The sequence below is a fragment of the Eumetopias jubatus genome, unplaced genomic scaffold, assembly GCF_037043125.1.
Source record: "Eumetopias jubatus isolate StellerSeaLion01/CBP00866 unplaced genomic scaffold, mEumJub1_p1.0 scaffold_2, whole genome shotgun sequence".
Taxonomy (NCBI): Eukaryota; Metazoa; Chordata; class Mammalia; order Carnivora; family Otariidae; genus Eumetopias; species Eumetopias jubatus.
In genome coordinates, this window is record NW_028274808.1 from 28,811,065 (window position 1) to 28,824,164 (window position 13,100).

General features: G+C 35.6%; 1 protein-coding gene across 4 annotated transcripts in view; it reads left to right on the forward strand.

Moving 5' to 3' along the window:
• WRN (WRN RecQ like helicase) overlaps positions 1-13,100 on the forward strand; it is a 145,847-nt gene that overhangs the window by 71,401 nt on the left and 61,346 nt on the right. For all 4 annotated transcript variants that reach the window (XM_028087591.2, XM_028087592.2, XM_028087594.2 and 1 more), the window contains 2 exons: positions 1,914-2,020; positions 9,903-10,090. In XM_028087591.2, coding sequence (XP_027943392.2) covers positions 1,914-2,020; positions 9,903-10,090 — 295 coding nt within the window. The remainder of the gene's footprint in view (positions 1-1,913; positions 2,021-9,902; positions 10,091-13,100) is intronic.

Genomic DNA, 13,100 nt, shown 5'->3' on the forward strand with positions numbered 1-13,100 from the left:
AAATTCTTTTTGAAGTATTTTTCTTTGGCTTTTGTTTGTAGGAAATTGTAAAATGCTTGCAAAAATGAATCTACTCAGAGTTCTGTTTGTACGGTAGTCTGACATTTAGCTAATCAGATTTATGCTTTTTATGTTACATTCTTTAAGTAGTATGAGTGTATAACAGAAGCAGCAAACATAATTTTATATGGAGACTCCTTAAAACCAAACACACTTATAATTGTCTTTTGACTTTAGAAATAGGGCTTGAGTGACAGATATGCCAAAATGAAATATGTATAGGACTTGGGCAGACACTTGGACTTGCAAATTTAAAGTGAAAGTTAGCAGAAGCTTGGTAAACTGATGGTAAAGTTCAGCTCCACTAAGAGGTAGTTAGTTAAACCTGTAATTTTAAGGAAAGTTTTAAAATAAAAGATGAGCCATCATGTTTGTTTTAACCTATTTAATTTAAAATCTGGGTCATTTAGTTTCTAAAGCCAAAATTAGTGGTAACATTGAATTTTTCCCAGCTATGCAGCAGCGGCCAGAGAATTTTGATGCTAATCAACCTGTATTCATATTTAGTAGGTTTATTTTTTTGCCTTCTTTTTCATCTCTATTGTATTTGGTAATCTCAGTGAATTGTAATTGTTTATTTGCTCGTCTGTCTTCTCTTTTAGAGTTGTGAGCTTCTAGGTTACAGAGTACATCTTATTACTCTTTTCCTAGGAAAGTGTTTGAATCATAGTGGGCCTTTAATAACTGTAATAATAATATTTTGGTGTTTTGTTTTGTTTTTATTGAGCTGCCTTTTATGCCAGGTCCTATCTTAGTATTTTATGTGAATGATCTGACTTAAGCTTCAGAGTGACTAAAAAATGTTAGGTACTACTATATCTACCTTTTATTTGTGGTGACACTTGAAGCTTAAGTAACTTGCTTAAGGTAATACAAATGTTAGTGGTGGATCCTGGTTCTGCATCCAGGTAGTCTGACTCTAGAGCATATATTTGTAGTCACCCCCCTAAATGGCAGAAAATCATTAATACTCAAGTAAGTATCAAGTAATGATCATCTCCACTGATGGAAAAAATTATATTTGTCGTAAGTATTAATTTGGTAATGGAGGTCAAAGGCACTACTATCATTACTTTGAAGTATCTGAAGACATTTTAATGGATGGTTATACAATAAAGCCCTTTTCTGAAATGCATTACTACACACCATTGATTCTGTTTCAGTGTGGGTGTGGGGGCAGAGTAAAGGGGCTGCTAGGGGAAGAAAGAACGAATTATATTCCTTCTTATCTACATTGTACATACCGAGATTTAGTTCTTATAATTTTACATTAAAAAATGTGGATATCATCCTGTCTTCCAGTATTGACATTCCAGGGGAACTCTCTGCGGTCTGATATGTGATTGGTCATGGACAATGATGATGACCTCGTCTCAGTAGAGTGTGCTCTTTAATCGCTTTTGGTAGCTAATCGATGAGATAAAATTGAAAGTATTACCAAAGAGAAAAAAACCCCCAGCTCTTCTTTTTTAAGGCATTATCATTGCAAATGGTTCATGAGTGATAGTTTTGAGGGCAAAGTAATAGTAAGTAATTCATTTCTTTGAGGAATAATGATGAAAGCTTTGAAATCTAATAAATAATGTTGTTTGAATAATATATAAATGTTTCCTTCTTTTATCCATACGCCTTTACCCATATATGTCCCATCCTCTGTTCTCATAATGGTTTTTGGTGTTGCCTCATGTCATTTATGCTTATATTTTTATATGAAGCAAATACTTTGATTTGAATTTTTTTTCTCCTTTCTGTAATATTTATATATTCTAAGTGAAGGTGATATTGATTTAGATGAATTTATGGCTTCTTTTTGAACTTTATTTTCCCCGTTTTTATATTTTTCACTTTTGTAGGTATCACACTTATTGCTGTGGATGAGGCTCACTGTATTTCTGAATGGGGACATGATTTTAGAATTTCATTCCGGACTTTGGGCTCCCTAAAGGCATTACTCCCGTCGGTAAGCTTGCCAAGTGCAATGTCTTGAAATGACATTCATATCAAAGGAGAGAGTCCAGGATTGGGGAATTGCCAGAAGGCTGAAGACGTTTCTATGAAAGGGCAAATGGATAGTGAAAACAGGGGAAAGGTTTAGAAAAAATTCTAATTTTGGCTTTCTTCTAAGGTTAGCATGTAATTTACTGAGGAATACTATAGAGTAGGGGTTGGCAAACTTTTTCTGAAAGAACCAGATAATAAATATTTTAGGCTTTATGGGCCACATATGGTCTCTGTCACATTTTTCTTCACAACCCTTTAAAAATGTAAAAACTATTTGCTTATGGGCCGTAAAAAAACAGGCTATGGACCAGATTTGACCTGTAGAACGCAGACATGACTTTAGAACCATGTGTAGGTCCCATGCCTTCTCAATGAGCTCTTATGCATGCGTCCTTTTACTCTAGGATGCTGTGAAAGCATAGTTACCTCTTCTTGCATCATATTGAGAACCTGAAAAAGGAACTATTCCAGAGAGGTTTTAGTAAAGTTTCTAGTACTAAAATTCCATTTTCTTCCCTAATTACAAAGAATAGCAGATTTCTTACATGAGTGGCGTGTTTTATATGAACAGCTTGAAAATTTACAATAATGCAACCATTTTATTTTTTGAAAAATTATGGAGTCATGGGCAGTTGTAAAAAAAATGTACAGAGAGATTTTATGTACCTTTCAGTTTCCCCAGTGGTAATATCTTGTATAACTGTAGTATAATATCAAAACTAGGAATATGACATTGGTATCGTCTTTACAGTTCTTTTTTTTTAAGATTTTATTTATTTATTTGACAGAGAGAGAGATAGTGGGAGCAGGAACACAAGCAAGGGGAGTGGGAGAGGGAGAATCAGGCTTCCTGCCGAGCAGGGAGCCTGATGCGGGGCTCGATCCCAGGACCCAGGGATCATGACCTGATCCGAAGGCAGACACTTAACAACTGAGCCACCCAGGCACCCCTACAGTTCTTTTTTTAAAAAAAGACTTATTTATTTGAAAAAGAAGAGTGAGCAAGCATGAGTGGGGTGAAGGGGCAGAGGGAAAGAATCCCAAGCAGACTCCCTGTTGAGCACAGAGCCCTACACGGGGCTCGATCCCACAACCCTGAGATCACGACCTGAGCCAAAGTCGAGAGCTGATGCTTAACCGACTGGGCCATCCAGCACCCCTTTGCAGTTTATCCTTATTTCAGTGGTTTTATAAGTACAAGTGTGTGTGTATTGTTCTCTATAGTTTTATCCCATATGTAGATTTGTAAAACTATCTCTGCATTCAAGATACAGAACTGCTCCATTAGCACAAGGCTCCTTTTATAGCCACACCCACCATTCCCCCCACCCCTCACCCTAACTTCTGGTGACCACTTGATCTGGGCTCCATCTTTATAATTTTACTTTGAGAATATTATATAAATGGAATCATACAGTTTGTCACCTTTTGGAATTGGCTTTTTTTCACTCAACATAATTCCCTTGAGATCCATCCAAGTTGGTATGTAAATCAAAAGTTTGTTGCTTTGTATTGCTGCATAGTATTCTCTTATACCCTAGTTTGTTTAACCATTTACCTGTTGAAGAACTTTTGTGTTTTTTCCACTTTGGGGCTATTATGAACAGGGCTGCTATGATATTTATGAACAACCCAAAGGTCCTTCAGTTGGTGAGTAAACAAACTGTGACCATAAGTTTTAATTTCTCTGGGGTAGATGCCCAGGAAAACAATTGCTGGTCCTATAGTAAGTGCATGTTTAGTTTTTTAAGAAACTGCCTAACTGTTTTCCAGAGTGTCTATACACATTTTACATTCCTGCCAGCAAAGTCTGAATGACTCAGTTTCTCTTCATCCTTGCCAGCATTTGGTGTTACCAGTATTTTTTATGTTAGCCGTTTTGATTAAGTGTGGAGTGTTATCCGGTTGTTTTTTTTTTTAAGATTTTATTTATTTATTTGAGAGAGAGAGGGCATGAGCAAGGGGAAGAGCAGAAGGGGAGGGGGAGGGAGAGGGAGAGGGAGAGGGAAAGAATCTCAAGCAGACTCTGTGCTGAGTAAGGAGCCCGACACCTGAGCGGAAACCAAGAGTTGGATGCTCCAGCAACTGAGCCACCCAAGTGCCCCTATCCTGTTGTTTTTAATTTGCATTTCTTTAATGGCTGATGATGACATCTTTTCCTGTACTAATTGCCTCTTTTGTGAAATGCCTCATCTAATTGGAATTTTCTTTTAAATTGTTGAAAGTGTTTTATTATAAATATGAATCCTTTGTCAGATATGTGGTTCATAAATAGTTTTCAATTTATAGCTGCCTTTTCATTGTCTTCACAGTGTCTTTCACATAGCAAACATTTTTAATTTTTTTTTTTTTTAAAGATTTTATTTATTGATTTGAGAGAGAGAGAATGAGAGATAGCACGAGAGGGAAGACGGTCAGAGGGAGAAGCAGACTCCCCGCTGAGCAGGGAGCCCGATGTGGGACTCGATCCCGGGACTCCAGGATCATGACCTGAGCCGAAGGCAGTCGCTCAACCGACCGAGCCACCCAGGCGCCCGCAAACATTTTTAATTTTGATGAAGTCCAGTTTATCAGTTTTTTCTTTTCTTGTGCTCTTCACCTAACCCTAGATCCTGAAGATTTCCTCTTATGATTTTTCCCTAAAATTTTAATAGTTTTACATTTGTTTACATTTAAGTCCATGATTCATTTTGAATTAAATTTTGTGTAAGGTGTGAGGTTTAGATTGAGGTCCTTTTTTTTTTTTTTTGTCTGTAGATGTCCAATTGCTCCAAGCCATTTCCCGTTCTGTTGAATTGCTTTTGACACTTTGTTAAAAATCATTTGGGTATATTTGGGTGAATCTTTTCCTGGATTCTCTAGTATACTGTATTAATTTTGAATGAATAAACAAGGTTGATTTATGTTTAGGTTTTCCTCGTAGTAGTGAAGCTATCATGTCCTCTGAGCCGAAGATTTGACAGTTTACGAGTAAACTAAGAAAAGGCATCAGAGATTGTTTGTTTATTCTCTTGGTAAATTGTCTAGTTCATTTCCATTGCATATTAATTATACTTATAAGTAGCAAAATTGAGAGTTTCTTTTTGTTAGCTCTTCTCATAAAGATTTGGTTAGAGCATACATTAAAATAAAATGAAACAACAAAAAAACTTAATTGTACCAATTAACAAGCATATACTGAAAGAGAATCAAACTAGACTGAATTGAACGCCAACTATGTGACTGGCCCTGGGTTAATGCTTTCATCTTGGTTAAGCCTCACAACAAGCCAGCAAGATTAATACCTCCATTACCTTTTTGAGACAGTTCTTCACTAGGATAGCACATTCTCTTGCTTCTCTTCCCTCCTTCCTGTCTCTTCATTCTGAGATTCCTCTGCTTGTTTCATCTTATCTCCTGCACTTTTAACATTGGCATGCCAGAAACCTTAGTCTTTGGACCTAGTCTCTCCTATCTGCACTTAAGCCCCTGGTCATTTCATCTAACGTACGTCCCACATCGGGCTCCCTGCTCAGTGGAGAGCCTGCTTCTCCCTCTCCCTCTGCCTGCCATTCTGCCTACTTGTGCTATCTGTCGAATAAATAAATAAAATCTTAAAAAAAATGGTTTTAAAGTAAGCTTTTGGAAAATAGGATTGCTTTCTGTAATCCTTTCCAAGGCCTTTGATTCTAAAAGGATTGTGTTAGAGGAGTTTTAAATATTTTATGCAGCTTTTAAACACTTTTCAGTGGTGAATTAAATCTTTTATTATGTCTGGCTGTGGACTCTATTGGATCATTTTCATTTCTTGCAATGACTCAGTATAGCACAGGGTGTTTGTCAAGCAAAGGCTGAGAAAACCTTTTCCCCCTAGTGTTTTCATGAATCCTCTTGATTAGCTAAGTGGTGAGAAATGCCACCTGGTGGTTGTAGGACTCTCATTTTCCTCCCTGTTCTCCGTGTTCTTCTCCTCTTTCCAGTTGCGATTACGCTGGGACAACTGTTGCAGCTTCACACCATATGATTTCAGTAAGTTTAAAAATAGCAAAGAAATCATTAAACCACTTGGCATAAGGATTCCCATTTGGAGAGAATCAGACAAAGTGAGTCTCAGAAAGAGCAGCGAAGCAGAAAGCTCTATATCAGTCTTAAAATTCTGTAAAATTCAAGTAAAAAGAACTGTGATATCCATGAGACATGTTAATTCTTTCCATTGCTCCCTCTGCATGCCTTTCCCAAAGACAGCAGATAGAGACACTAATTGAGTACTGTGAACGATAACCACTTGAAATGAGTGAACGAATGAATGAAGTATGAATGAAGCATGATATTATACAGTACAAAGTTAGAATTAGCAACATGACCCAAATTTAGAAGCAGATGGAACAGTTAGAATTCTCTGAATGTGTAGGTGCTGCACTATTGAAGCCTATGATTAAATCATTCCTAAATTTATAGTCATAAGGTTAATTTATAGTTTTTGCTTGTTTTAACAAAACTTGGTACTTATTTCCAAAGAAACCAAATTTTCCAACTTAAAGAGAGTTCCATGAATTAAGAACTTGATGTAACTAGGTGATGCTATAGTTTATTGTCCCAATCAGTTTACTTTTGAATGTTAGAGATTGCGAGGTATCAGTATTTATGCCATGATGATAGGATAAACTGGGAGTGTCCCTGGAAGCCAGGATGTGTGATCATCTTTCTCATAACCAGCCTGTATGTTATATCCAGGCTTCAGTCTAGTTTATGTTTTAAACATCATAAGGCACCACAAACTTCTAAAAGATTCTATTCATTTCTGAAGTGAAAATAAATAACCATTGTTCCTTTAAGTTTAATATATGCCATTACTTTATTCTGTTTTCTAGTTGTGGAAGCAACATTCTAAACTGAGACCTTCTAGAATGTTGGAAGTGAAAGATCCCATTTATGTTTTTTCATCATTTGCATGTCATTGGCTTAGGGAGTTTCTAGTGACAAGGTGGGGATTTTTAAGTTAGAAGACAGTCTAACATTGTGTAGCCCTCTGCATCTCATATTTTAGTGAAAAAAACTGAGACCAAGAGAAGCCCTTGCCAAAGTCAGTGGCAAATCTGGGAGTCGTGACCATGGCTCTGGAATTCTTGTATAGAATTCTTTTCAGTTGTTGCGATAACAACATCAATAATAGTTGAAACTTTTTATTTAATGATTTTATATATTTATTTGAGAGAGAGAGAGAGAGTGTGCAAGTGGAGAGGGGCAGAGGGAGAGGGTGAAAGAATCTGAAGTAGATTCCACCCTGGGCAAGGAGGCAGATGGGGGGCTCCATTTCACAATGCTGAGATCATGACCTGAGCTGAAACCAGGAGTCCCACGCTTAACTGACTGAGCCACCCAGGTGCCCCAATAGTTGAAACTTTTTGAGTGCTTACTGTATACCATGCATCATGTTCAGCACATTACATGTTCTGTTGTCTTTTGGTCTTCACAATGACTTTACGAGATTGCTATTATCATTGTCACTTTATAGATGAGGAAACCAGAGTTTGGAGAGTGAAATGACCAGCACAAAATCTCACACCTAGTTAGCAACAAAGGCAGGATTTGAACTCAGGCATCTGACTTTAAGCCAGTTATTCTATACTACCATGCTGCTGTTTTGCCTGATCTTTAGATTAATTTCTTCAAGAGATATCCTGTTTCATGCTTATTTTATTTTCATAAGTACATTGCCCATCCAGTCATATATTATACTGCTTAGAAGGGAAAAATGAAGGGGGGGAATTCGGAGGGGGAGAAGAACCATGAGAGACTATGGACTCTGAGAAACAAACTGAGGGTTCTAGAGGGGAGGGGGGTGGGAGGATGGGTTAGCCCGGTGATGGGTATTAAAGAGGGCACATTCTGCATGTAGCACTGGGTGTTATACGCAAACAATGAATCATGGAACACTACATCAAAAACTAATGATGTAATGTATGGTGATTTAACATAACATAATAAAATAAAAAAAGAAAGAAAAAAAAAAGAAAAACAAACCAAAACCTCTTACTCTCTGTATCCTGAAAACTTCAGTCTTTCTCTGCATATGCAGCTAAACAACAAGGATGCATTAAATTGTTTGAGTGAAGCACTTAAAATGATGAAAATGCTTTGTTGTTGTGAGGGTGAGAATGTGCATGTCCTAAGAGCTTCTAATGTTTAAAAACTTTGTATGTATGTATAGATATACATGTGTATGTATGTGTGTGTGTATGTATGTATGTATATGGATAAGCTTGTTTATATAAACTAACTTCTCTATACATTGGCCTATTTATAAGTTGTTAGGTAGGCACTCTCTAAATTCAGAGAACAGCCTGGTTGAAAACCAGAAATCGATGAAGTTAATTTGGTTTCATTTTTAAATAATGAAATTAAAATTTTTAAATAAATTTATTTAAAATATTTAAATAATACTTAACAATTTAAATAATTTCACAGAATTTAAGAATAGAGAATGCAAAAATGCCAATTACCTGGTCACATTGGTTCTGATACCTTTTCCTTCCATTTAGAAAAACTACTTCAGACTTAACTTTTTTACATGAGCTTTGAGATAATTTTTAATTCAGTAAAGCTATATTGATTGTAAAAATAGTTTATATTGTTAATAAATTATATCTTGTTTTTCAAATCCTGTAATTGCTTTTCGTACAATTGCACCTAAATTTTCACTTACATGGAAGATAATTGCTTAAACTGATTTGTGAGATAGGTGCAGGGCATCTGAAGAGGTATTTTATGAGGATGTCATTTACTTTATTTGTAATAGACCACAAAAAGTATTTTAAGAAAGTTATATTCTTGAATATAGAACAGCTAATGATTTAGGAACAACTTGAAGACTTAGTCCCTTTTTTCTGAATATAAGATAATAGCATAATTTATTATAACTCCCTGTGATAAGAGGAGCAAAAATAATGAATCGAGTTTCATAGGAGGTATGTCATTATCTAGTCTAGAATTTCTGAAAGGTTACATATTCATGTTTTTCCTAGTAGCTGCCGTGTCTCCTGTTTTGGCTGCTAATCCAGTTAAGAAGTCTTTGCTAGACTGAAAATAGAACATGACTTGGTTGCTCAAGGAATCAATTAATAATGGATGTTTTGTGTAATGCATTCTTATATATAGTATGCCATGATTTAACTTAGTAAACTAGAGAGAGGTTATCCAGGTCATTAATAGCTTTGCTTCTAGATCTGAGAAGCCATAAACCAATATCTTTAGTATAGAAGATAAAAAAAGACTTACTGCTTTGTATTGTTAGATTTTCAGTGAATGAAAGGGTTTATAATTTGTGAATTATAGATTAATAAAAAATAAGGCATGACATATCCCTCATTTATATCAGCACTATTATTAATATAATAAATGTTTAAAAAATAGTAAATGGAGAGTTAGGTAGCTATTAAGTAGGTAGATTGTATTTAGAAATCTTATGGATTTAGTGTTTTATTTAAACTCTTTCTGATTTTTAAAAAGTAAATGTATTCCGGGGTGCTTGGGTGGCTCAGTTGGTTAAGCGTCCGACTCTTGATTTCGGCTCAGGCCATGATCTTAGGGTCTCAAGATGGAGCCCTGCCTTGGATCTACGCTGGGCGAGGAACCTGCTTGAAGTTCTCTCTCTCCTTCTCCCTAAAAAAAAAAGGTACTCCAAAGGCTGAGAAACGGAAGTAGGAAGTTTTCTTCTTCTTTGAAAAAGAGTACTTTTAAAGTTGCATTTTTAACACTGTTCCTCTTGTAGTTGTCATCCATTCTGTTTCTAAGAAGGCAGTAGAAATGTTGGGAATTAATGAGCACTCTCCTTTTTTAAAAATCAATTTTATTTCATTCAGGTTCCAATTGTTGCACTCACTGCTACTGCAAGTTCTTCAATCCAGGAAGACATTGCACGCTGCTTAAACCTGAAGAATCCTCAGATTACCTGTACTGGTTTTGATCGACCAAACTTGTATTTAGAAGTTGGGCGAAAAACAGGAAACATTCGTCAGGATCTTGTCCAATTTCTTGTCCAAAAGACAAGGTGAGGATGCCATGGCTGATAAATTTTGGTTAACTATTTCCTTCTTTTTAAAAACTTGTTTTATTTATGTATTTATGTGTGTATGTATGTATTTACTTACTATTTCGAATGTATATTTAACATATTTCACATTCTACTTAGCTTTGGTTCAAGTGTGGTATTATATAATCAAGAGAGCGACTGAGAAAATAGCTTAATTCTGAAGGCAGAAAATAGTTCAGGTATTTTTGTACTTCATATCTTGCTTGAACAGGACATACACCCTTTTTTTTTTTTTTTAAGTAAGCTTTATGCCCAATGTGGGGCTTGAACTCACAATCCTGAGATCAAGAGTCTAGTGCTCTACCTGCTGAGCCAGCCAGGCGCCCCTACACTCTTAATAATTGACAAATAAACAACAGAAATGACTGAGTCTTTTATCTGAATTCTCTTTAGTTCACTAAATATATGACTAATTGAGTATTAGGGAATTTTAAAGGTCATCTTAATAAGAAACATTTTTGAGCCCTTGTTATGTGCCAAGGACTATCCTAGGTGCTTTATATAATTATCTAGTAATTCTTATAACTGCTCAGTAAACTACATACTATTTTCATTTTCCTGAAGAAGAAGCTGTCACTAGTACTTTTTCCTGTTTCTTTTGTTTGGAGGCATTTTATATGTATGCTAAGAAGCTTTCCTTTGCCTTATTTCCCTGATCTCTCCCCTTGGTGAAAAGCTTATAACTTTCATGTTATGAAATGTGTTTTTAAGTCAGAATACATGAAAATAATGTTTGACTTACCAGCACAAACACAAAACAAGTCTAGGCAAATAGAGTTTAAATAACATCAGTAGTATTTTCCTGAAGGACTCTTTGGGTCCTTTAGGATGAATTTAAGTGTAGGATTTGCTATTGGTGTGATTGTACTATATTGAGATTAAAACAAGAAAGTAATGGGGGTGCCTGCCTGACTCTCATTCTCTTGAAGAAGGCTGTTTTTATTCTATACTAGAGTCTTTTAACAGTGACATCATTATGTACTCCCCTAATCTTTGATCCTTTTCATTCCATATTATTTTAATCTCTGGCCTTCCCCTAATAACCTCCTTTCTGAAACTATTTACCTTTCTGTGTGTGTGTGTGACATTGTGACATTTTATCTTTCTGACTGTATGTCCTTTTATGCTCTCTTTTGTAAGTGTTTTCTTCTCACCCTCTTTCATGTTAATTCTGCTAGTGGAGGTCTCTTGGCCTAGACTGTTACCATCTCCCTTAACAGACCTCCCTCCTCCTCAGTGCTCCTTGCATTCTAGACACAATTTTCAGATTCATCATCCGAAAGCACATCCCTGAGTCTTGGCATTCCTCTCTGGTGCCTCTCTCTTTCCTGTGGACTAGCAGCCAGACTCCTTAGCGTAACATCCAAGACTATCTGAGATTTTTATATTTATGTGACAATGGTTTTTCTGAAGGCAAAGCAAGAAAGATTTTGCATCCATTTTTCAATCCTCCAAGAAGAGTTATGGTAGCAGCCAACCAGTGCGAGTCAGATGCTTCCTGTAGATCTTAGGCAAATAGAAATTTTCCTCTTAATGAGCGATAATTAGATGGAGGGTAATTAAGACTTCAGAGTGTTGCCTTTTATTTCTATTTCTTCCCTTTATTTAATTCTGCCATTTTTTTCTATTCATTGACCTAACATGTTAAATTCTAACCAAATTTGTTTTCTATATTCACGATACATTGAAATTGAAAAGACAGGCCTCTATCACCCATCTAATTTAGTAGTTAGATGAAGATAGATTTCTTTCCCTTCAGGAAATTGTTGTGAGGAAATAACAGTGTTTAGTAAACCACTCGGTGAAGTAATGAATCCTTTTGTAATAGAGATTTTTACTCCTTTGATTTTTCTGCTAAGTTCAAACATTTGTGTATTTTCTACTTTTTTTTAATGTAAAAATTGATACACAGTCTTAGTATCAATTTGAACACTACAGATGCATGTCAATTGAAGAGTACTTAGATCTTCTGGTTCTGTTCCTCATTTATCACTGTTGATGTTTGGGCACTGAGCTTCTTTTCTCTGACTACTGTGCAGATACGCACTTCCAGTTTTTGTTGTTAACTTTATACAGAAGTAGTTACAGAGTATATCCATATTTTAGGCAATATTTTCCTTTGATTTAAAGCGTCTTTGCTAAGATATATATTAAAATCTCCAATTATTATAGATAAATCTATTTCTCCCTTTAGTTCTGTCAATTTTTGTTTCATGTGTTAAAGTTCTGTTAATTGGTACATACACATTTAGGATTTTTATATCTTCAATAAATTGAAACTTTTATCATTATTAAGAAAAAGCGTTTTTGCTATCTTTCTGTATAATGTGATTTTTAAAAAAATTAGGGCCCTAATATGTAGGATATTCACATTTTGGTGAACAAATTTTTCTTCTTTGAGAAATGTTTTTAAAATGATAGTTTTGTGAGGGGCGCCTGGGTGGCTTAGCCGGTTTAAGCTCTGACTCTTGGTTTTGGCTCGGGTCATGTTCTCATGGGTTGTGTGGTCCAGCCTTCTGTCAGCCTCCAGGCTCAGCAGGGAGTCTGCTTGAGCTTCTCTCCTTCTGCCCCTCCCCCCACTCATGCTCCCTCTCTTTTTCTCTCTCTCTCAAATAAATAAATCTTAAAAAAATAAATGATGGTTTTTGTGTATTAAAAATACTTTGTATTTTTTCTCACTTCTTTAATTGATCTGCCGGGACATTTTGTTATGAAGCCAATTTGGTCACTATAAAAAATTGCTTTGAGTAGATTATTCAGTAAAACTTGTGGAGTCAAATTACTGCCTATTTTTTCCCCTCTGTTTAAGTTTTCAGTGACTTTTGCCATAGTCCTTCTTAAAGGTTTTAGATACAATAATTTTTTGTTTGCTTAGTATTTCGTAGTATGAATGTACATAATGATGAAAATTTATTTTTCACTATTATAGTTCTGTTGTGAATATTTGTGTATATGTGTCTTCTGGCAG